This window comes from Orcinus orca, chromosome 19 (assembly GCF_937001465.1).
Source record: "Orcinus orca chromosome 19, mOrcOrc1.1, whole genome shotgun sequence".
Lineage (NCBI taxonomy): Eukaryota > Metazoa > Chordata > Mammalia > Artiodactyla > Delphinidae > Orcinus > Orcinus orca.
The window spans coordinates 50,166,936-50,193,227 of NC_064577.1; the positions used below are offsets into that span (position 1 = coordinate 50,166,936).

General features: G+C 41.0%; 1 protein-coding gene across 8 annotated transcripts in view; it reads right to left on the reverse strand.

The window, feature by feature from the left end:
- Positions 1-673: 673 nt before the first annotated feature.
- The window catches only part of LOC117202095 (uncharacterized), a 130,067-nt gene continuing 104,448 nt past the window's right edge, over positions 674-26,292 (reverse strand). The window contains exons 3-6 of one of the 8 annotated variants that reach the window (XR_007473602.1): positions 18,506-18,684; positions 7,075-7,186; positions 4,377-4,490; positions 674-3,002 (exon numbers count right to left, since the gene is read on the reverse strand). Coding sequence is in view for 5 of the 8 variants with exons in the window: in XM_049702340.1 (XP_049558297.1) it covers positions 6,751-7,186 (436 nt within the window). In the remaining 3 variants the exon portion in view is untranslated. Of the gene's footprint in view, positions 7,187-18,505; positions 18,685-26,292 lie in introns of all 8 variants that reach the window. The other 7 variants (XM_049702344.1, XM_049702341.1, XM_049702342.1 and 4 more) reach the window with 7 other exon arrangements.

Below are 26,292 nucleotides of genomic sequence, written 5' to 3' on the forward strand. Positions count from 1 at the left end.
GGGTTTAGAGCAGCTCTGTCCAGTAGAAATATAAGAGCTAAATAAATAATTAAAATTTTTTCAGTAGCCGCATTAAAAGAGAGAAAAAGAAATAGGTGACATTAATTTTAGTTATGTATTATATTTATCCCAATGTAACATAAATACTATTATTTCACATGTAGTCAACATAAAAATTTATTATTGGGATGGTTTGCTTTTCTAACCGAAACTTAAAAATCTGCATGTACTTTCACTTATAGCACATTTCAGTTTGGACCAGTCACATTTCAAGTGCCTAACAGCTACATGTGGCTAGTGGCTACTGTGTTGGATAACACAAGTCTACAGTCAAAAGCTGAAAGCTGGGCTTCCCTGGTGGCACAGTGGTTGAGAGTCCGCCTGCCGATTCAGGGGACGCAGGTTCGTGCCCCGGTCCGGGAAGATCCCACATACCGCGGAGCGGCTGGGCCCATGAGCCATGGCCGCTGAACCTGCAAGTCCGGAGCCTGTGCTAGAGAGGTCACAACAGTGAGAGGCCCGTACCGCAAAAAAAAAAAAAAAAAAAAAAGCTTAAAGCTAAGGACCAATTAAGCTGTGGAGTGAGTGGTCTTGAGCCCGGGGACAATATTGATTTCCTTAAGGTCATGTTAATGGTTTAATGGTGTACTTAATTCAATAGAAAACAAAAGGCTGAGGCATTACAAACCATTTTATTTAGTGAATGCACAGACACTCTTAGCTGAAAATAGAAATAAACAGATAAAGTAAATTAGCAAGTTGAGACAATAAGAACACTTTACAGTTCTAAGCCTCAAATATCCTGAATTGTCTTGACAGTTGCCCTGACTTGCCATTTTTCTTAGTAGTACAGCATCTACTCTCAACCTCATTTACTTCTCAATAAATGTTTTATTTTAATATTAAGTTTGAAGCCAGTTCCCCCTAATTTCCTCACTTTGAAATTTGGCTTGTAAACCTGCATAAGCAAATCAGATATTCCCCTCCCCCTATCTTTATCCTACTTGAGATAGTCATTTGACTCCTCTGGATCTCTGTTTCCTCAAACATAATAAACAGATGGGATTAAATAATTGGTATGATTTATCACCTAATATGTAATACTTAATATATGTCAGGCCCTGTGCTAAGTTTTTGCATTAATTATCTATAAACCTTGCCACAAGCTTCTAAGGTAAGTACATACTATATTATCCCAATTTTCTAGATTGGGATACTGAGATTTAGAGAGCAACTTGCCCAAGGCCAAAGAGGTCTGTAAAGTATGCTAATCTATTGTGAGGGGCTCAAGAGAAACTTCCTGGATGGGCAATTGAAACTAAATCTTGAAGGATGAGTTGGGTTGAGCTTGAAGATGCAGATGAGAGGGGAAGGAGAGGGACAGAAGGAATAGGGGGAGGACTGGAAAGCCTGGTGTTGGTAAGAAAAGATTTGGCTGAAGAAGTAACCCTCAAGGCCAAATCATGAAGAGTTTGGATTTTGTCCAGAAGAGGATGAATAACCACTGAAAACTTTAAACATGAGAGTGCTGAGCTAAGATTTGTTTTTAGAAACAAGATGCCAAGAGACTTGTTGGGGGCATTGTCATAATCCAGGCAGGAAGTGAAGAGGCCTGAACTAATTAAGAGGAGCTTATCTGTGAACATCCTTTCTTTCTGTTTCACATTTATTCCCTCCATCAAGGTATCAGCAAGGAAGATAGGGAAGTAGAGGAAATCACTTCTGCAAAATGCTGAGCATTCCTTTCTTATTGAGCAGATGATTTTTCTCAGAATAGCCAAAGTTGAGAGAGGAGACAAGTGCAGTTTGCTGAACCTCCTCCTCCTGCTAAAAGGTTCCAGGCAGGACTTTGGTCATGCAGGATAATTACTCCTGCCAAGATACAAACCGGTTTGCAATTTTATTGTTCTCTTCCCCCAAGAAAAGGTTCAGAGGAGTTCAAAAGATGTGACCAGCCAAGAAAATAGGAAGATTATTCTAGAATCTCTTGGTTCTACCAAGAGTATATAAGGGATTTAATAGTAATATAGACGAAGGTAACAGAGTTTTATACCATTTCTATCACTGGCTTTGACATTCACTCATTCATTCACTTAATACCTACTGAAATTTACTATGAGCAAGGTTCTGTACTAGGTGTCATGATGATGGGGCAACATGCAAGAGTGCATCAGACCTCCATCTGCGGTCTCAGCTTCTGCTGTGAAGTCCCGGCTCTTGGGCTGGTGTATTTGTTATCTATTGCTGCATAATAAATTACCTTGAAACTTCACATCTTAAAACAACAAACATTTCATTATCTCACACAGTTCCTGAGGTTCAGTAATCCAAGAGCGACTTAGCCAGGTGGTTCTGGCTCAGGCTCTCTCATGAGGTTGCAGTCAAGATATTGGCTGGGGCTGCAGTCATCTCAAGGCTAGAGTAGGGCTGAAGACTTGATTTCCAAGTTCACTCACATGGTTGTTGGCAGGACATAGTTCCTAGCTGGCCATTGGCCAGAGGCTTCAGTATTCTTCCAGGTGGCCTTCTCCTTAGAGCTGCATACAACACGGCAGCTTTTTTCTCCAATAGGGAGTTATCCAAGAGATAGAGATAGAGAAAGACAGAGATACCAGAATGGAAGGTGCAGTTTTTTTAATAACCTATTCTCAGAAGTAACTTACCATCATTTCTGCTATATCATTTTGGTCACACAGACCAACTGTGATAGAGTGTGGGAGGGGCCTACACAAGGGTGTGAATACAAGGAGGGAAGGATAATTAAGGGCTATCTTGAAGGCTGGCTACCACAGTCCATCCTCTGGTCTCCAATGATTCATGTCCCTCCCACATGCAAAATACACTCCTTTCCTCCCGAAGTCACCAAAAGTCTCATCTCATTATAGCGTTAGCTTAAAGTCCAACATCTCATCCTCTAAATCAGGTCCAGGTACATCTGAGGCTCCTTGGGTGTAGTTCCTTAAGTACAGCCCCTTGAGTACAGTTCCTCTCCCCCTGTGAAACTAAAACAACAACTTATGTGCCCCTCCATACACCCAACACACCATGGTGAGACAGGTGTAACAGGGTAACTGTTCAAAAAGAGGGAAAATGGTGGGCACAAAGGAATCACTGGTCCATTATAATTCTGAAAACCAGCTGAACAAATGTTGAACATTCCTTGATTAAGTCTCAAATCCTGGGAATAATTCTCCCTGGCTCTCAGCTCCATGTTCTGGAGTTTTGGATCTGACCCCTGAGTCATCCTCCCTCTCTCCCTTTTTTTTTTTTTTTTTTTTTTTTAATGAAAGATAGTCCATGTTTACCACTGAGAACTTTTCTCAGCCTACTTCTTGCCAGTGGAACTTTGAGGATCCAAAGACCTCTTTTCGTTTTGTACTATCTCTATCCCTTTTGGTCCAAGATGGCAATGTTTCTTCATATTTATTTTTTAAATGTTATGAGCCTTCCATGAATGTTATTGGGGTCCACTCCATTAGATGAAAGCCACACCTACAAATATCTTTCAGATAAGCTCTTCTCTACCTTGGGCTTCTGGTGAGATAACTGATGGACAATGTCCTTAAGCTTCCTAGGTGCTTCATCATTTTATTGAGAGACTGTGTGACACACACCTTTAATCTCTTTAGAGGACTTTTTGTCTGGCCAAATAGTATTCTGATGCACAACCTTAAATCTTTGAGACTGTAACAAAAGATTTTACAATCACTCCCTTGGCTTCATCTTAGGACCATGTTTTACTAGCAGTGCCCTGGATTTGTAGCTCAGAAGCTACATCTTAATTTTAGCATTGTTTGCCATTCAGAGAAGGTGAGAATTTTCAAAACCATCAAATTCTGTCTCCTTTTTGTTTAAACTGTTAACAGTTCTTCCTTTAGTTTACCTCTCTCCTCTCACATTTTACTACAAGCAACAAGAAGAAACCTTTGCTTGGAAATCTCCCTAGCTAGATCACCCAATTCATTAGACACATTTTCTACCTTTTGGTTACTGCAGGGAACAGTGTTACTGAACTTTCTGCCACTATATAAGAAGGATTGCCTTTCCTCCAGTTTCCAATTACATTACCTCATTTTTCTGCAAGCCTTCACCTGTAGCCATATAAAAGAGTGGGATACTTCTATTAACAGTTTCTTCAAGGTACTTTAGGCTTTCACTAACACTCTCCCCAAAGTCTGTTGTCCAGTTCCAAAGTTACTTATGCATCTTAGGATTTTGTTATGGCTGAATCTCACTTCCAGGTAGCAACATCTATATTAGATATCTATTTCTGTGTAACATATTATTCTGAAACTTAGCAGTTTAAAGCAACAACTATTTATTATCTCTTACAGTTTCTGAGGCTACCAGATCTGCTTCTAAGGTGGCTCACTCACATGGATGGCAAGTTGGTGCTGGCTGTTGGCAGGAGACCTCAGAATCTTTTCACATAGGTCTGTCTTCAGGGGTCCTTGCATCCATGGTAGGTGGCTTTTCCTAGAGCAAGGGATCTAAGGCGCCAAGGCAGAAGTTACAATGTCTTTTATTATCTAGCCTCAGAAATCCTACACTGTCACTTCCACAGTAATCTATTAGTCACACAAATCAGCTCTGATTCAATGTACGAGGGGAATACCAATACATGAGGATTGTTCTAGGTTATCCTGAAGGCTGGCTACCATAGCATGTTTTCTACCTTTCTAGGTTCCTTTGTTAATACTCTTTCCCTCAACAAAGCTACTTTCAAAATAGATATATCTTGGGCAGCCAAATCATGTATGCCGTATTGAAAAACATCATATTACCTGGTCAAATTTTAAAGAATTTCAGCACAAATTAAGCCAGCCTTCTGAATTTCTATCTTTTTTTTTTTAAAAAAAAGTCCCTATTGCACAAGTTAAGCAAGTCAGGAACCTCTTAAGAATGAAGATTGATCCAAAGGCTGAAGAGTCATCATTGATGAGGAAATGTATTATCGTGATACCAGTTTCATTTCTCTGCTCACCATAAACAAATTCATCTCTCTTTTTCTGGGACAGGGATGTGTAATATGTGACATGCTTGATTTTAGAAGGCTTCTTTTTAAAAAACATGAAAACTATGTAAATAATCAGTAATTTCTTTTTCTTTAATAAGCCCATTGCATTCATTCAAAACCTTTATCTTTCAATGTGGGATAAGTTACTAAATTATACGTCCAGAATAGATGTTACATTTCAATTAATAAAAGGACTTATATTCTTCTCATAGGAACCACCTCACCCTTTACGTAGTTCTCCCCTATGAGACCCTTCCAAAGGTAAACTACTGTCCTTTCCTTCAGTGATTTGCCAAACAGAGGCAGTGTGGTGTATGAAAAGCATAAGCTTTGGTATTAAAGCTCTATATTCTGATTCTGCTAGCTGTGTGACCTTGGGCAAGTTACCTAACTTCTCCAAACCTCTGTTTACCAATATGTAAAATGGGGGTAATAACACCAAACTGTCATAAGAATTAGATGATATAATGTAGTAATAATGCTTAGCACAATGCCATTTAGAGTAAGGGCTCAATGAATGATAGTTATTATTAACAATTTGGGCAAGAAATGCTACCCATGAGAAGTTTCTTCTACTCTTCAGTTCTTACCTACTCCTAGTTCTACACAGCATCCATGGTTAGTGATTTTCAAACGTTGAAATGAAGGAACTACAAAAATAACAATGATTAAAAAGCTCAATTTATGAGTGTGTTGCTCTTTAAAGTTTTCTCTGGATGCAAAGCAGTCCATTCAATACCTAATTCAAATATGAACTAGAAAAAATTTTTTAAATCTGCTTTTTCTTATAGTAATGAATTTCAAGAAAAATAAGAAACACCACAAAATGATCATTAGATTACGGCTTAATTTTCCCAAAGACATAAATCTTGAGACATTTTGAGAAGTATTGAATGAACTTTGGAGGTATTCACCTTTGTTTAAGACTCTTTCCCTCTGTTTTTCAGATGGAAGGCGGAAAAGAATAATACGTTTCAAAGCCCTTTTTATATATTCAAATGCAGAATAGCCATGATCAAAGAGATGAATTACAAAGAATGATCAGGAACATAAATATGTACATATTTTGAATCAGTAGTAAGTGGGTTTCGCAGTTTTCAATGCAAAATAATTTCATACTTCATATTATTTATACCTTGACCTATTTGCATACTTTAAAAAACTTAAATACAAATGGCACTTAGAAAACACACAAAATGAGCAGGCCCGGTTTTAGAAAAGAAAATATGAGTAAACCAGATTAAGAATATATGATTTTTTCAAACTTAATTTACAAAGCAGCAGCAGATATTATTTTATTATTGAAAACAGTTAACACAAAGTATTAGTGTAGGCTAGTTTTCTTTCTTATGCAACTCAAAATGATGGTTTATAAAGGACCATAGCCTATACGGATATGATGGAATGCCATGTAGCTACCAAAAATGACAAGAACCTAGCTTAATGTCAATACGTGGAAATGTGTACCTGGAGTAATATAAATAGAAGAGACACAAAATAGCATGTATACTGATTAAACCATGTAGAAATATATGTATAATGTATATATGTAAATATACGTATAATGTAGTGTAGTGGAAAGAAAGAGAAAATAGAAGAGCTGAGTTCTAGTTGTGACAGGGCCTTCCCTTGGCTGGGTATCCATATCTGAGCAATTTATCTGCTTGTTCTCAGTTTCCTCACCTATGAAATGAAGGAGTTGATCTCAACTGATTTCAAGGCCATTCTCAGTGCTAACATTTAGTGATTTCATAGTTCAAAGGTTTGGAGTGACATAAATATAGTTTACTGTTTACTACCTTCTTTCCTGTAAAGTTGTTCAGGTTAATAATAATATTAAAAGGATACCACATGTCTTTAGTAAGACCTAGGAGAGAAATAATATTCATCAATAAATAAGATTCAGTGATAGATAAATGTACTATTTTCTTTAAACTTTGTTTAAAATAACAAAAAGGCAATAGGAAGTCACTGAATGTTTTGGAGTAGAAAAGTGGCATGATAAAGATGCATTTTAGGGTGCTCACCACGCACCAGCACCAGGTGCTATCACTTACACCCAAACCAGGGCTCTGACTGTCACAGCCAAGAGAGCGCAGGCTGCTGGGGAGCTGGTTTTTGCAGAATGTTGGGTAGACTTCCCTTTGCTGTACATCTCTAGGAATAAACCTACAAAGGAGGCAAAAGACCTGTACTCAGAAAACTATAAGATACTGATGAAAGAAATCAAAGATAACACAAATAGATGGAGAGATATACCATGTTCTTGGATTGAAAGAATGAATATTGTGAAAATGACTATACTACCCAAAGCAATCTACAGATTCAGTGCAATCCTTATCAAATTACCAATGTCATTTTTCACAGAATTAGAACAAAAAAATTTACAACTTGTATAGAAACACAAAAGACCCCAAACACCCAAAGCAATCTTGAGAAAGAAAAATGGAGTTGGAGGAATCAGGCTCCGTAACTTCAGACTATACTACAAAGCTACAATAATCAAGACAGTATGGTACTGGCACAAAAACAGAAATATATATCAATGGAACAGGATAGAAAGCCCAGAGATAAAGCCATGCACCTATGGTCACCTAATCTATGACAAAGGGGGCAAGAATATACAATATACAATGGAGAAAAGACAGGCTCTCCAATAAGTGGTGCTGGGAAAACTGGACAGCTACATGTAAAAGAATGAAATTAGAACACTCCCTAACACCATACACAAAAATAAACTCAAAATGGATTAAAGACCCAAATGTAAGGTTGGACACTATATAATTCTTAGAGGAAAACATAGGCAGGACACTCTTTGACATAAATCACAGCAAGATCCTTTTTGACCCACCTCCTAGAGTAATGAAAATAAAAACAAAAAAATAAACAAATGGGACCTAATGAAACTTAAAGGCTTTTGCACAGTAAAAGAAACCATAAACAACATGAAAAGACAACCCTCAGAATGGGAGAAAATATTTGCAAATGAAGCAAAGGACAAATGATTAATCTCCAAAATATGCAAACAGCTCATGCAGCTCAATATCAAAAAAACAAACAACTCAATCAAAAAATGGGTGGAAGACCTAAATAGACTTTTCTCCAAAGAAGATATACAGATGGCCAACAGGCACATGAAAAGACTCAACATCACTAATTATTAGAGAAATGCAAATCAAAACTATAATGAGGTACCACCTCACACTGGTCAGAATGGCCATCACCAAAAAATCTACAAACAATAAATGCTGGAGAAGGTATGGAGAAAAGTGAATCCTCTTACACTGTTGGTGAGAATGCAAATTGATACAGCCACTATGGAGAACAGTATGGAGGTACCTTAAAAAACTAAAAATAGAGCTACCATATGACCCAGCAATCCCACTCCTGCACATATACCCAGAGAAGACCATGATTCCAAAAGATACATGCACCCCAATATTCATTGCAGCACTATTTACAATAGCCAGGACATGGAAGCAACCTAAATGTCCATCAAGAGAGGAATGGATAAAGAAGATGTGGTGCGTATATACAATGGAATATTACTCATCCATAAAAAGGAATGAAATTGTGCCATTTGCAGAGACGTGGATGGACCTAGAGACTGTCTCCATTTTTTAACATAACAAGCAGACCACACGCTAAGCCTCCTGCCTAGAATGTGGGGCATGGGAAAGGGTGTGCCAGGGATGCCCCACAGCTTCTATCTGCCCACTCACATTTCCCAGGCTCCCTTGCTGTTAGTGAGATCATGTGACTTAGTTGCCGTGGAGTCTGAGGCATTTACTAGAGGGTGGAGCCTCCACCAGTGCAGGTGAAACAAAGCCCATGCTGGCCCACAATGGACATATCAAATAAGTGGTAAATACATGTTCATGTGTATTAAACCTTGAGATCTGGGATTGTTTGTTCCTGCAGCATAACTTAGCCTAACCTCACCAATACAACTGTGTTGTCATTCCCTTCCCTCAGATGAGAAACCTGGGGCTCAGGGCTTCCCTGCTGGCACAGTGGTTGAGAATCCGCCTGCTAATGCAGGGGACACGAGTTTGATCCCTGGTCCAGGAAGATCCCACATGCCGCGTGTGCCACAACTACTGAGCCTGTGCTCTAGAGCCTGTGAGCCACAACTACTGAGCCCACGTGCCGCAACTACTGAAGCCCGCACTCCTAGAGCCCGTGCTCCACAACTAGACAAGCCACCGCAATAAGCCTGCGCACTGCAATGAAGAGTAGCCCCTGCTCGCCGCAACTAGAGAAAGCTCGCGCACAGCAAGGAAGACTCAACGTAGCCAAAAATAAATAAACAAATAAATAAATAAAATCTATTTTAAAAAGTTGCATTTTAAATCAGGCAATGGTGTGCATCATGCCTGAAAACAAAGGGAGAATGTACGCAGAATGACCCATATTGGCGATTGACAATATGCTAGGCATGAGGTAGTGAGGGCTTGAACTTGGGAGGAAGCAGTCATTTATTCATTTATTTGGTTGGCACTTATGGACCCTTACCGTGCTAAATTCAGAGGGAACAAATATACTATGAGTACACAATTATTCTCCATCCCCTTTCCCAATTTAATTATCTTCATAGAATTTATCATTACCTGAAATTCCACTTACATATTTGTTTGTTTATGTATTATTTTATTTTCTGTCTCACCCTCCAGAAAAGAAGTTCCATGAGGGCAAACAGACCATATGTATAAATACTCAACAAATACTTGCTGAATTAAAGAATAAATGAAAATTATACTGAACCTTATAGACAAAGTCAAATATCTTTTCTGATACAGTTCTACAGCTTTGTAGCTTCAGGCTAATTTAGTACCAAAAGACCCTCCTGCTGTGTTTATGATAAAATTAAATTATTGCTATGACTGCCCTCCTTTCAGCCTACTACTAAAGTATTTCCCCATAAATTTTGCTCCCTTTCTGTTCAGAAAGTCGTCTTTCTCTGGTAGAAATGAAGCTAGGAGAGAGATGATTATCTATGCTTTACTCTCAGCACTTCTTTCTGAATTACTTGTATCTAGATTTTTGTTTATTAATTTAATAGAGTGGTTAAATATTCATTAGCTTTTTCCTTGCAACTTCAGTTCACAAACTTAGTTGAATGTAAATAATACCAAACACTTTCTCTCTCAAAGCTGTTGGGAAAAGGGACAGAGGTGAGGGTCAGAGGTGAGGGGTTGGGGGTGGTGAGGTTGGAGGAGGGCTCAGAAGGTCAACAATTAGCAATGGTTTTACTACCATCTCTCTGTGGTTTTTACAACTCCCCTCTCTCTTCAGCTTTAGCTGCTCACCTCAGTCATGGGGCTCTAACACCCCCCTCTCTGAGCAACACTTGAATCTGCTTCCCTTAAAAATAATAGCACTTCCCATTTGTAGAGTGCTTGTAAGTCTACAAAATGCTTTTTACCTCTATGATCTTACTTACATCTTATTTAATCTCTTTGTTCTCAAACAGATTATTAGTTTTTGTTTTGTTTTTCTCAGAGAACTAAGAGGAAAGCTTGAGTAATAGATGTGGGAAAAGGAAGTTTCTAGATAGTGAGTTATAAACTGACTAAATGCTAACCCTGTAATCATGATGAGACCAAAGCTGTTTTGATTGGCTCAGGTTCCTCACTCTGGACAGAGTTGATTTATTACCTTCCAAGGGCTGTTTTTTCCTTTGTCCTCCACTGTCGGGATCATCCATAATTGGTTGTGTTGGAAGGTTGATACTGCTCCAAAGGGAATGTGGGTCCCACTTGTCTCTCAGTCTAGTCCGTACCTGGCTCTGTCTTCCTTGCAAGCTGGAAACTGGCAGCTCCTCATCTCATTCCCCTCCCAGGTAATCTCTCTATTAGCTTACCCTTATCACCTGTTAGGGGCCTATTGCTGACTAAGAAATAAATGGTTCTTCCTTTTGTTCTGATATCTATCCTCTAGATTCTTTTCTCCAATTCACCTGATCTCAGACTATTTCTATTTTTTCTTGTTGTTGTTGTTGTTGTTTTTCTGATACTTCCTGCCACTGCACTTGTTGATTCTCTTTTCATCTTTCATGTGGGCAGCTGATAACCTGTTCTGTCCCCATTATCTCAGGTTAACAATTCCACCCGCTTTCTTGGGTATTAATCACTCACGTGCCCTGGGAAACTGGGACGTCCCAAAGTCATCTCATTACGTTTTTACCAAGGCCAGCCCAATACCTTAGGGACCCTGGTAATAATAAAATAATAATTACCATTATTGAGTTCTTACTGACACAGAGTGCCAGGCGATTTACACAGGTGATTTTACTTAATCCTCTACACAGCCCTTCGAGGTCAAATTTGAGAGAGTGGGTCAACAGAGGCTTTCTTTGAATGATTTAAATTAAACCACATACAAAAGATAGTTGCTGGATATGTGGGGGTTATATGACCAGTCCTATACACCGAGACCCCCAACTCTCAGGAAACTCTTTATGGAGATCGTACCATATGCAGAACAAAACTTATCCTGAGTCAGAAGAGAGGTAAATCCTGGTGTACATTTACTGAATCTAGAGACTGCAAATGAAACGGATACTAATACTTCTTATGGAAGTCAATTACATCAGTGACCCCCAGTCAACTACACTTGATGGCATTCATATCCTTATGTAGCCCCTCCCCTTGAATCAGGGCTGGATGTGTGACTTACTTTAAGGAATAGAAATGGCAGAAGTGACACTGTGTCTGTTCCAAGCCTATGCTTTAAGAATGTCTGGTAGCATCTACTGCTCTGCTTGCAGGAGCCCCAAGCACCATTTGATAAGTCCATGTGGAGAGGGAGAAGCCCTGGGTCTTCACGGTGAGAAAGTGAGTTCTTGCCTTGCCAACATCCATCCCAGTTGGGTCTGGCCTTCTGGACATCCCTGACAAGGTGTCAGACCTGGAAGTGAAGCCATCCTGGAGATTCCAGCCCCAGCTGCCATCTGACTACAGCCATGTTAGAGACCCAGATGAGACCAGCAGAGCACCAACCAGTCAACCCACACAATCATGAGAAATTAATAACAACAACAACAAAAGACTGTTGTTGTTTGTTTGTTTTGGCCGCGCCGCAGAGCTTGCGTGATCTTGATTCCCAACAAGACTGTGGTTGGGAATTCCCTGGTGGTCCAGTGGTTAGGACTCTGTGTGCTCTTACTACCGAGGGCCTGGGTTCAATCCCCGGTCGGCGAACTAAGATCCCACAAGCCCTGTGGCCAAAAACAAACAAACAAAAACCCAAGATTGTTGTTTTAAGCCATTACATTTTTGAGTGGTTTATTAAGCAGTAATAAATAACCAAAACAGTACTAATATTAATAATGTTAAAGGTTATGGTTGGTTTGGAGTCCCATTAATTAATATTAGATCAAGAGGCTTAAGAATACCAGAATTCGAAAAGAATCTAAAAGAGAGTGGATATATGTTTTCGTATAACAGATTCACTTTGCTGTACACCTGAAACTAACACAACATTGTAAATAAATTATACCCTAGTAAAAATTAAAGAAAAAAAAGAATACCAGAATCCCATCTTAGACCACAACCATCCCCCACCTTCCAGGTCTGGAGAGAGAACTACACACAGGAGACAGTGGCAGAAGAAAAATAACACCTGAATTTTAGCTAGGCTTACACTTTCTGATAAGGTGGTCTGAGGTCACATACCTAGAACTGGAGGCTTACAGGGCCCTTTTTCAGGGGCCAAATTAAAAATATCTAACCACTAGGACAGCTAGGACGCTGCCTAATCAAAATGGACACTGGCTGAACCAGGCCACACCTTCACAGTGTAACTACAACCTAGCTGTTCCCTCTCTCTAAGCCTGAGCGCATGCCTGGGCTGGATTGTCACTCGGTCCCACGGGGACAAAGGGAGAAAAACCCGGAGCGATCCTTCTCTTGCGTATGATCCAACACATCATGCATGACCCTATCTGCTGGGGAAAATGGCCTGGTCAGTGTCTTGGAATCTAACCAGCCAGACTAGTCACTCCTCTCGTGGAGGTAGGGGAACACCACGGGTGACCCCTTACATATTATCTCATTTAATCCTCACAGTAACTCTGAAAGGTAGATATTTTTCTTGCCATATTACCCATGAGAAAGTTAAATATTAGAGAGGTTGAGTAATTTGTTTGAGGTCACACAATTAGTATTAGGAATGACATGGGTGGGCTGGGGGAGGTCAGTAAGAAGAGGTGAGTTTTGAGTATGGCGCAATGTGAAATCACTCACATTGTCATCTCAGTTTCTTGTTCAAGTGAAATGAACATCCTGTACCGTTAAAGACACCCAAGGAAACAGGGCCCAAAGTCACCCTTTTTTGTGGCTTAATTATGGAACAGGTGGGAGGAAGGCATCTCTCTCTACTTCAGCAGAGAAGTGGCTGCACACCGGCTGTGGTTAATGATATGAGTCAGTGAATAGCCACTCAGAAATGCATGTGAGATTTTGTCTCCCCCCTATATCCTTGAGAGATTCAGAAGGGACCTGTGGTTCCAATGACCTTCTTGTGGAGGCTGCTCCTGTCCATATTATCCAATTGTAGTGTCAAACTAGAGTGGTCTGGAGAGATGTGTGTTACACAAACATTACATCTCTGACAGAAAACTCTATATTTGTTCCACCCCCACATTCTCCATTCAAGTTCCCAGAAGTTTGCAATTATCCTCAAAAGACGTTTCCAAACAAGGCTTACTCAGCTTTGGTTTTCAGTAGGATGAGATTATTTTGTTTTGATTTTTTTTTTCCCCATTTCTTTTAACTTGGTTGACCATTCTAGGCTGGTGTATAAAAGCTGGTCATGAACCACACACCCATTCCCATTCACCTTTCACCTGCTTGTTCTTTCTCTCCTCATCCTGGATTCTTGGCCCTACATGCCAGTTTGATGTCGGCATCTCCCTCTTTCTTTGTGTCAATCCCATTTCTTTCTTCGCGGGACTCCACTTTCTCCTCTAGGCCACATGGACTTTGACCTCTTGCCCAGTTTTCGGTTGTTCTAACTCCTCTGGCTTGGTATCCTATATTGACTTAGCTGACATTCTTTCATACTAAGCCCTGGTATTGTGGAATTCCACCTGCCAACTGCAGCTGGGTGGCATCTATTTTCCAAGCCCTTTGCCTTGGAAAGAAAACTACCTGACAAAAACAATGGCAGAGGAGAGGGAAGAGTTGCTTTTAACTCGCACTTGCTGGCACCGCCAGCCAAATTTCTGCTTGCCGCTGCACCCCTTTCCTGCTGGATCCAAGAGATTTAGGAAGGATAACAAAATATCCTTGGTTACAACAACTTTGGAAAACTGTTTCGCAGCATCTGCTAAAATCGAACACGTGTGTATACTTTACCAAACAATTCTACTCCTAGATATATACCCAACAGAAATGCATACATATGTTCACCAAAAGATATGTACAAGAATGCTCATAGCAGGATTATTCATAATAGCTAAAAACTGGAAACAATCCAAATGTCCAACAGCAGTAGAATGAATAAAGAGTTCATTCAATATATATTCATATAATATTCTATATAACAATGAAAAAGAACAGACTACTGCTATGCCCAACAATGTGGATGACTCTTACAGATACAATGTTGACCCAAAAAAGCCACAAACAAAAAAATACATGATATATATTCCATTTATGTGAAATTCTAAAACAGAAGAAACTGATCGATGTTGTTAGAAGTCAGAAAAGTGGTTACCATATGGGGAGTGGTAATCAGGTGGGGATATGAGAGGACTGGATGCTGATAATGTTTTGTTTCTTAATCTGTGTACTGATTAAACTAGTGTGTCCATTTTGCAAAAATTCATCCAGCTGTACACTTAAGATTCATGTATTTTCCTATATATGGTATATGTGAATAAAGTGAACGACAGAAAGAAAAATTTCCTTGCCTTGTCTTGAAAATGTCATTATAAAGGACACTCAAGGTTAGTGGCTCAGTAAATGTGTTTTCTGGTATTCTTGTTTGTCATTGTGGAAAACCTAGCAATTCCTATTAACCTAAAAAGCCTATAGATTCCTCTGCTGTAATGGAAACATTCCCCCCAACCTCCAAGTGAACATCATAATATTTAGCAGGACATGGTCAGTGGTATGACACACAGCCAACACTCTACAGGTTCCCAGGTGGAATGGAAGGAACAACACTAGCTTTAAGAAGGATTCAGGGGGGTGTTCTGGGATGAGTTAACCAGGTTGGCTGGATAAGACAGCCTGCAGGCTGCAGAGCATGGGGCCATAGCAAATCTGGACACTGTCAAGGGTTGAAGCTGGAATAGAGGACCAAGAAGATTATCTTAGATTATCTTATCTTAGTGAATTATCTGACCTAGCCAAAGAAACAGGGAGAGCAGCAGAGGGTAGGTACAGGAAGACGGGATAGAAATGGAGACCATCAGGACAGAGAAAGTGGATTTGGTAGAAAATGGAGCATGGGAGTGAGCAGCCGCAGGCTGGCCATAGAGCCTTTACAGTCTTAGCGGATTGGGAAAGAACTGTGAAAGGGCTGAGCTGTTTTGACAAAAATGCTGTACTCTTCCCACTGTTCTACCCAGCCTCCCTTTCTGGGCTCTTTGTGTGGGTGACATTCCTCACTCACTTCCTACCTCCAAACTCTCCTTCTAGCTTCTAGGATTTTGGTTCCTTGAACATTTCTCAGCTCTGCTGGCTTCTATGATTTGGGCATCTCTCACTGCCTTGGGTGAGAAATTCCACACATTAACCAACAACCTCCTGACCCCTCCCAGGTCAACCATACTCCTCTCCTTCAGTCACCATCACCCTAATAGGGGGTGCAGGAGATCCTTGATAGAAAGAACCAAACAAGCCTATTGTCTCAGAACTCAAAATCATTTCTTTGCTGCTGGAGCCACCATATACTGTCTCTTATTCTGTCCCTGTTCTAGTTTGGTCCCTTTCAGACTGTGTTATTGTACTTGGCAAATCCATGCAAGTTGACGTGGGAGTCTTATAACAAAGTCCACTAATGTCTGTTTCCATGCTGGGAATTCCTCTAGGCTATAGTCCTTTCTGTCCCCTTTGCTTCTACTTATTCATTGCCTCCCCTTGTTTTCCTACCCATATTGGCTCCGTACCTTGGCACCACTCTAGGACAGTGAGGGGACCAGGCACCGTATCCTGGTCCCTCTAGGATGCTACCCTACTTGGCCACCTTTGTTCCATTTTATCCTATCAGGAGAGGGTAATCAAAATTCCCTTTGTTTCTATGGTAGTTTTTGCTGCTTACCTGGCTATTTGATATTCTCTTTCCTAAAATGTTGCAAACTAGGATCTGAACCAACAGCAGCAATAATGGGCAGTGGAAATCTGCATTTTGGAAACTGGTAAAATGGGGTGGAATTCCTGAATCTGTCTATCACCTGCTAGTGAGGAGACTTTGGACATGTTACCTGACCTTTTTAAGCCCCAGTTTCATCATTTGTAAAACAGTGATCTAGTCTTGGAGAGTTGTTGGGAAGATTAAGGAATATTATGTGAGACTTATGTGAACTACTTACTAAATGCTTGTTATTATTATTGGAAGATTTGTTATGAGAACAGTTATTATCCACCTTCCCAGTTACTGAATAGTGTTAAGAAGTTCAGCTGATCTGAAAAATAAAATGCATTTGCTGCGAAGCACACAAATGAATCCCTCTCTCTGAGCATCCACCAAGAGAAGAATACACAACAAGCTCTGCAAAGAAGCACATTCTGAGGTGCAGAAGAATGCAATTCAAGGATAAAAACTTAAGCACCAAAATCACATTATGCATTAAAAAACACAAATAGTAAGAAAATGATAGAATCAAGAAACAGTCACTGTCCTAAGACATTGTTGATCTCAATAAATGGCTGTTGACTGTGGAAGGGCCTAAGGGAAGTTGGCTCCAAAGTACTCTATGCTCAGTCTACCTATATAGAATTCGAGAGAGAAATAGTGTTCAGGTTGAATGTGGCAGCAGGCTGAGGGTATGAGAGAACAAGGCAGCAACAAGAAATGCAAGGGTGGGCTTCCCTGGTGGCGCAGTGGTTGAGAGTCCGCCTGCCGATGCAGGGGACGTGGGTTCGTGCCGCGGTCCGGGAAGATCCCACATGCCGCGGAACGGCTGGGCCCGTGAGCCATGGCCGCTGAGCCTGCGCGTCCGGAGCCTGTGCTCCGCAACAGGAGAGGCCACAACAGTGTGAGGCCCGCGTACCGCAAAAAAAAAAAAAAGAAATGCAAAGGTTTGAGCAGCAATAAGACACAGGCCAATTAATCGACAGAAATCAAGAGTGAGTAAATAAATATCAGAGGGCAGAGCAAGATAGGATGACCAAAGTACATGCAAACAATTTGCAGGGAGGAGAGCTGTTGATCAGTTAAACAGCTGGCGTCAGAGAGGGTCACAGGAAATGTGGAAGAGGCAGAGTTGAAGGGAGAACATACAGTACCCAGATCCAGCAGAGAAGGACTCTCAATACAGAAGCAACGCGCTCTTTTAGCCTCAGCAGCCATTATAGTGCTCTCACCCTGGTGAGAATGCATCTGTAGTGAGCCTGGTCTGTACTCTTACTGGTGATAAGTCACTGTATGATTAGGAGTGGGGGTGAGACTTGACAAAGTTCTCTGGAAAAGTATTTCAGTGCTGTCTTCACTGACTTCTTGGAGGCAGGTTTATCTGAGTGTCATTGATGGAAAGAAACTCGACTGAATCATGAATCTGGTCAGTAAATCCCCATGGGCAGTCCTCAGGTCCACAGCGTTCCTGGTTAATAAAATGGCAGGATTATCCACAGTGTCTTTCTAAGGAAAATATTTAATGTGTCTAGTAGTTTTTCTGGTTTTACACCTCAGTGGAGAAATAGAGAGTATTGCCCTAGAAATATGTTTTCCTTTCAGATGTGCAATGCCAAGTACATCTTTAAAGAGTCCAAAAATGTCAATCGTAAAGCCCCTGAAGGAATCTTTTGTCTGGTGGTGTATCAATTTTTATATAGATGAGCTAAGTTCCACAGAAAATTTGGGAGGCCAAGTGACATAGTGAAAGTGCATGGGTTTTAGTGTCTGACTTATCTAGTTTGAATTTCAGCTTTACCACTTAACAGCTATGTGACTTTGCACAAATTATTTAACCACTCTGAGTCTCAGTTTCCCCAACTATAAAATGGAGATAATAAAACATAAAAGAATTTGTAACTACAGTGTGTAACTGCAGAATAATTGCTCCTCAAAAATGTCCATGTCCTAATCCCTATAACCTGCAAGTATGTTGAATATGTTACCTTACTTGGCAAATGGATTTTGCAGATGTGATTAAGGTTAACACCTTGAGAAGGGAAGATTATTCTGGACTATATAGGTGGGCCCAAGATAATCACATGAGTCCTTAAAAGCAGCAAACCTTTTCCAGGTGAGGTCAGTCAGAGGGAGATGTGACTCTGGAGGGTCAGAGAGATATGATGGAAAGAGGACTTGACTCACCATTACTGGCTTTGAAAATGGAAGAAGGGTACCATGAGCCAAGGAATGCAGGCATCCTGTAGAAGCTGGAAAAGCCTAGGAAGCAGATTTTTCCCCAGAGCCTCCAGAAAGGAATGAAGCCCTGATGATATCTTGATTTTAGTCCAGTGGGGCCCATGTTGAACTTCAAAACTTCAGAGCTGTAAGATAATAAGTTTCTGTTGTTTAAGCCACTAAAGGTGTGGTAATTTGTTCTAGCAGCAATAGAAACCAATATATACAGGCACCAAAAATGGCTCAGGACCATGGGGATAATTGATGGCATGGCTGTCTAATTAACCAACTGATGACTCATAATAATCAAGCAGTAATTATTGATGATATGATGAAAATGGTCTTCATAACTCATAAATATTATTCCAAAATAATACTTATTTTTTTCCTTCTAATCTTCTATTTTAAAATGCAGATGTGGCCAAGCAAATCTGGCTACCCTAGCTCAAGAACGATAAGAGAGTTTTCTTAGAATGTGGAGTAAAAAAATAAGATATGGATGGCAGGAGTTGTAGACTGAGCCTCAGCTCCACTCTAAATTCAAGCATGTCAGGACACTTCCATATGGGCTGGCCACAGAAAGGGATAATGTGCTTCAAATAATTGGATTCCTTGGAGCTCATGTACTATCCTCAGGCTGCCCAAAGCTGAGACCCCCCCAACAAATGGCAATTCACTCGTTACCTTTACTGAATGGTTTATTATAAAGATGCATATTTATGGAAACCCAGGGAAGGATGAGCAATCAGGGTAAGGAAGAACAGGATAGGAGAGTGGCTATGGATTCCAGGCAGTTCCAAGACCTCAGCCACAGATTTTGTGAATCTTTACTTTTAAGTGACTCAGCTACTCCCTGTGTGTCGCCACACTCTCCACTCACTACCTCCTGGCTTTCTTACCATCTACTCTGTGTCTTTTCTGCATAATAGGCTCTGCTTACTCATAACTTAGGTTACTCATAACTTGACTTAGTCAAAGCTTTGACTCATTCAAGTTTCCTCCTGACTTCCCCAACTTCTCTTTTTTTTTTTTTTGCTGTACGCGTACCTCTCACTGTTGTGGCCTCTCCCGCTGCGGAGCACAGGCTCCGGACACGCAGGCTCAGTGGCCATGGCCCACGGGCCCAGCCGCTCCGTGGCACGTGGGATCCTCCCGGACCAGGGCACGAACCCACGTCCCCTGCATCAGCAGGCAGACTCTCAACCACTGCACCACCAGGGAAGCCCCCCGCCCCCAATTTCTCTTAATCCTACCGCCTTTCAGCTTTATTTATGCATTTATTCATTAATTTGAAAAATACCTATTGACCACTTACTATGTGCCCCCATGCAGCTTATTGTTTAGTCAGAAAGAGAGACATTCATCACGTAATCACAAAAGTGCTTCAGGTGTATTCTAATTGTCTCAGTTTCTTTGTTCAAACCAGGCGTTGGGATCAGTTGCTGGAAACTCTGTGGACCAACTGGCTGCCTTCAGGAGCAGCAGCAACAGGTTGTCATGTTTATTACTACGACACTCCCCTTTCCCCAGACAGAGCTGATCAGACTAAGGGCTGGCATTTGACCAAGGACAATTAATACAGTGGCTGGCCAGGAAACTGCAGTTCGACTCAAACTATTAATAATAAGCTTCCCACAGAAGGAAGAAATCATAGTGTAGCAGACAGTATGTAGAATTAACATATTTACCACTGGGGAATAAGCTTACACTCCAGAGCAGTAATCTAAATGTGGAAGGATGTCATCCATAGGGAGCTTTCTCATTCATGAGATAGAAAGTTAGAAGGTACTTATCTGATTCAGCGACTCTGAGAAGGAAGCAGGGCAGAGAGCAGGAGTGGTCTTGAACATAACATAAGGCAGAGTTCATCACTCAAATCATGGCCAGAGTGAGGTGTAGGGAAACTCTGCCATGTTCCTTGCTGGAAGGTATCATAGCCTTAGGTAGGGATAAATCGGTGATAGTTTCCATGAGGTGTGCTTCTTAGGGCTGGCTGGAAGATGTGGCAAGAGCAAGAGGCCTTTGGATTCTCTGAGACAGTCCTTAGTCTGAGCCTAAGTGCCAAAGCTTTCAACATAGTGCTGGTTTTTATGCCAGACTTATGTCATCGTATTTACTTTAGGCAGTTCTCAATGAAGTACTTTATTTTATTTTATTTTTTGTTTGTTTGGCCGTGCTGCATGGCTTGCGGGATCTCAGTTCCCCAACCACGGAGATCGAATCTGTGCCTCCTGCAGTGGAAGCACGGAGTCCTAACCACTGGACCGCCAGGGAATTCCCTCAATAAAGTGTTTTAGACAAGCCATGGTATGTAAAGGCATCACGGCCACAACTAAAGCATATGACCCTGAGTTCCCCTGTAGGAACCCATAGATAGGAGTTTATGTGGAGAAATTCAGATCAAGGGGCAGCCCGCTACCTTGTTGATTGTGGTTGGCAACAAAGTTGGCATGGCTCAATTGGCTACAGGTGCTATGCTGTGTTAGTGGTGTGGCTGGAAAGGAGGTAAACCCAGGAGTACTGAATAGTAAGAGCATTCTCTAGAAGGCAGATTGACTAAAGGGCTGGTGGTTCCCTGGAGTTTGTGTATTTTGGTTTTTGGAACAGGATTTCGGCACATTTGTTCTGCTGTCTGAAGACAGGCTCGATTTTGAAATAAAAACACACAGAGGACTAAAGTTTCTCTGGGACCATCTGGTATTGTGTCCCAAAACTGACTTAGAGAGAAGTATTTGATGTTGGTCCATAATTACTTGAGGTTATGGTGGTTCATGCAGAGACCCTAGTCACGGTCCTGGAACACGGAAGCAGGAATCCAGGAACTGTAGCTCTGCCAGGAGCAGAACAATGACCAACCAATAGGCTATATTAGCATTCACTGTGAAAGCCCAGGGGTTGAGGAGAGACAGTCATGAAGAGTACTCAGTGTTTGGAAGACCTCTGGCTACCAGAAACCACTGGCATCCCCCACTCCAAATCTGTACTACCCTTCAGAGGCCATCTGGTTCAGCTTTCTTGTGTTACTGGTGTAAATACTGAGGCCCAGAAAAGCCAAAAAACCTTGTCTACTTCAGTTAATGGTTGAAACTCATGCGATGACCCCCTCTTTTAAACAAGGTCTGGTGGAGAATCATCACAGTCAGAGCTGAAAAGCAGGCAATGAAATGTCTTTCGTATGAGCGTCATATTTACATGCATGCTGAGAATCTGTGTTCAATGGTTTCTTAGCAAGTAGTAACAGTGTTGATAAAGTTGTCCTAGATCCTCATTTAATCATCAAGGGACATCATTCAATCATCAAGTAGGGCAAGCCAGAAATCTCAGTGGTCCTTGGTCCCCAACCCATATCCAATCCAATACCAAGTCTTGTCAATACCATCTTCTAACCATTTCTCTCCTTTTTTCTTTTTCTTTTTTTAAAAACTTATTTATTTATTTTTTGGCTGCAGTGGGTCTTCATTGCAGTATGCAGGCTTCTCATTGCAGTGGCTTCTCTTATTGCAGATCACAGGCTCTAGGTGCGTGGGCTTCAGTAGTTGTGGCTCACAGGCTCTAGAACTCAGGCTCAGTAGTTGTGGCACATGGGCTTAGTAGCTCCGTGGTACGTGGGATCTTCCTGGACCAGGGATCAAACCCATGTCCCCTGCATTGGCAGGCAGATTCTTAGCCACTGCGCCACCAGGGAAGTCCCTCTCCTTTTTCTCTATAACCACTCTAGTCCGAGCTACCGTCTTCTCTTGTCTGGACTTCTGAGACAGCTTTCTAATGGTTTGCCCACATTTCCTCTGCCTCCAATCTACTTTCCTCACAGCAGCCAGTGGTCTTCTCCCTTCCCCTTATTTATATTTTATTTCTTTATTTAGACTTTATTATAGACTTTATTTCTTAGAGCAGTTTTAGGTTTACAAAAATCGAGCACATAGAGTTCCCTTATACCTCCTCTCTACTCTACTCCCAGTTTCCTCTATTATTAATATCTCATATTCGTGTGGTACATTTGTTACAGTTGATGAACCAATGTTAATATACTATTATTAATTAAAGCCCATCTTCCTATTGGGGTTCACACTTTGTATTATACAGTTCAATGGATTTTGACAAACGCATATTGTCATGTATTCACCATTACAGTGTCATTCAGAACAGTTTCACTGCCCTAAAAAAGGCCCTGGGGTGTGAGCCGCGGCTAACATCGCGGACCCCAGAGACGGGCATGAGACGCTAAGGCTGCTGCTGCCGCCACCAAGAAGCCTGTGTGCGAGCACAGGTCACTATCCACACCTCCCTTCCGGGGAGCCTGTGCAGCCCGCCACTGCCAGGGTCCCGGGATCCAGGGACAACTTCCCCAGGAGAACACACGGCGCACCTCAGGCTGGTGCAACGTCACACTGGCCTCTGCCGCCGCAGGCTCGCCCCGCATCCGCACCCCTCCCTCCCCCCGGCCTGAGTGAGCCAGAGCCCCCGAAGCAGCAGCTCCTTTAACCCTGTCCTGTCTCAGCGAAGAACAGACGTCCTCTGGCGACCTACATGCAGAGGCAGGGCCAAATCCAAAGCTAAACCCCGGGAGCTGTGAGAATGAAGGAGAGAAAGGGAAATCTCTCCCAGCAGCCTCAGAAGCAGCGGATTAAATCTCCACAATCAACTTGATGTACCCTGCATCTGTGGAATACCTGAATAGACAACGAATCATCCCAAATTGAGGAGGTGGACTTTGAGAGCAAGATTTATTATTTTTTCCCCTTTTCCTCTTTTTGTGAGTGTGTATGTGTATGCTTCTGTGTGAGATTTTGTCTGTATAGCTTTGCTTTCACCATTTGACCTAGGGTTCTACCTGTCCGTTTTTTTTCCTTAAAAAAATTTTTTTTCTTAATAATTACTTTTTATTTTAATAACTCTACTTTATTTTATTTTATCCCCTTTCTCTCTCTCTCTCTCTCTCTCTTTCTTTCTTTCTACTTTTTCTCCCTTTTATTCTGAGCCCTGTGGATGAAAGGCTCTTGGTGCTGCAGCCAGGAGTCAGTGCTGTGTCTCTGAGGTGGGAGAGCCAACTTCAGGGCACTGGTCCACAAGAGACCTCCCAGCTCCACATAATATCAAATGGCAAAAATCTCCCAGAGATCTCCATCTCAACACCAGCACCCAGCTTCATTCAATGACCAGCAAGCTATATTGCTGGACACCCTATGCCAAACAACTAGCAAGACAGGAACACAACCCCACCCATTAGCAGAGAGGCTGCCTAAAATCATAATAAGTTCACAGACACCCCAAAACACACCACCAGATGTGGACCTGCCCACCAGAAATACAAGATCCAGCCTCATCCACCAGAACACAGGCACTAGTCCCCTCCACCAGGAAGCCTACACAATCCACTGAACCAACTTTAGCCACTGGGGACAGACACCAAAAACAACGGGAACTACGAACATGCAGCCTGCAAAAAGGAGACCCCAAACACAGTAAGATAAGCAAAATTAGAAGACAGAAAAACACACAACAGATGAAGGAGCAAGATAAAAACCCACCAGACCTAACAAATGAAGAGGAAATAGGCAGTCTACCTGAAAAAGAATTCAGAATAATGATAGTAAAGATGATCCAAAATCTTGGAAATAGAAAGGAGAAAACACAAGAAACGTTTAACAAAGACCTAGAAGAACTAAAGATGAAACAAGCAACGATGAACAACACAATAAATGAAATTAAAAATACTCTAGATGGGATCAACAGCAGAATAACTGAGGCAGAAGAACGGATAAGTGACCTGGAAGATAAAATAGTGGAAATAACTACTGCAGAGCAGAAAAAAGAAAAAAGAATGAAAAGAACTGAGGACAGTCTCAGAGACCTCTGGGACAACATTAAATGCACCAACATTCAAATTATAGGGGTTCCAGAAGAAGAAGAGAAAAAGAAAGGGACTGAGAAAATATTTGAAGAGATTATAGTTGAAAACTTCCCTAATATGGGAAAGGAAATGGTTAATCAAGTCCAGGAAGCACAGAGAGTCCCATACAGGAAAAATCCAAGGAGAAACACACCAAGACACATATTAATCAAACTGTCAAAAATTAAATACAAAGAAAACATATTAAAAGCAGCAAGGGAAAGACAACAAATAACACACAAGGGAATCCCCATAAGGTTAACAGCTGATCTTTCAGCAGAAACCCTACAAGCCAGAAGGGAGTGGCAGGACATATTTAAAGTGATGAAGGAGAAAAACCTACAACCAAGATTACTCTAAACAGCAAGTATCTCATTCAGATTTGATGGAGAGATTAAAACCTTTACAGACAAGCAAAAGCTGAGAGAGTTCAGCACCACCAAACCAGCTTTACAACAAATGCTAAAGGATCTTCTCTAGGCAAGAAACACAAGAGAAGGAAAAGACCTATAATAACAAACCCAAACAATTAATAAAATGGGAATAGGAACATACATATCAATAATTACCTTAAATGTAAATGGATTAAATGCTCCCACCAAAAGACACAGACTGGCTGAATGGATACAAAAACAAGACCCATATATATGCTGTCTACAAGAGACCCACTTCAGACCTAGAGACACATACAGACTGAAAGTGAGGGGATGGAAAAAGATATTCCATGCAAATGGAAACGAAAAGAAAGCTGGAGTAGCAATTCTCATATCAGACAAAATAGACTTTAAAATAAAGACCATTACAAGACACAGAGAAGGACACTATATAATGATCAAGGGATTGATTCAAGAAGAAGATATAACAATTGTAAATATTTATGCACCCAACATAGGAGCACCTCAATACATAAGGCAAGTACTAACAACCATAAAAGGGGAAATCGACAGTAACACATTCATAGTAGGGGACTTTAACACCCCACTTTCACCAATGGACAGATCATCCAAAATGAAAATAAATAAGGAAACACAAATTTTAAACGATACATTAAACAAGATGGACTTAATTGATATTTATAGGACATTCCATCCAAAAAGAACAGAATACACATTTTTCTCAAGTGCTCATGGAACATTCTCCAGGATAGATCATATCTTGGGTCACAAATCAAGTCTTGGTAAATTTAAGAAAATTGAAATTGTATCAAGTATCTTTTCTGACCACAACGCTATGAGACTAGATATCAATTACAGGAAAAGATCTGTAAAGAATACAAACACATGGAGGCTAAGCAATACACTACTTAATAATGAAGTGATCACTGAAGAGATCAAAGAGGAAATCAAAAAATACCTAGAAACAAATGACAATGGAGACACGACGACCCAAAACCTGTGGGATGCAGCAAAAGCAGTTCCAAGAGGGAAGTTTATAGCAATACAATCCTACCTTAAGAAACAGGAAACATCTCAAATAAACAACCTAACCTTGCACCTAAAGCAATTAGAGAAAGAAGAACAAAAAAACCCCAAAGCTAGCAGAAGGAAAGAAATCATAAAGATCAGATCAGAAATAAATGAAAAAGAAATGAAGGAAAGGATAGCAAAGATCATTAAAACTAAAAGCTGGTTCTTTGAGAAGATAAACAAAATTGATAAACCACTAGCCACTCTCATCAAGAAAAAAAGGAAGAAGACTCAAATCAATAGATTCAGAAATGAAAAAGGAGAAGTAACAACTGACACTGGCGAAATACAAAAGATCATGAGAGATTACTACAAGCAACTCTATGCCAATAAAATGGACAACATGGAAGAAATGGACAAATTCTTAGAAATGCGCAACCTGCCAAGACTGAATCAGG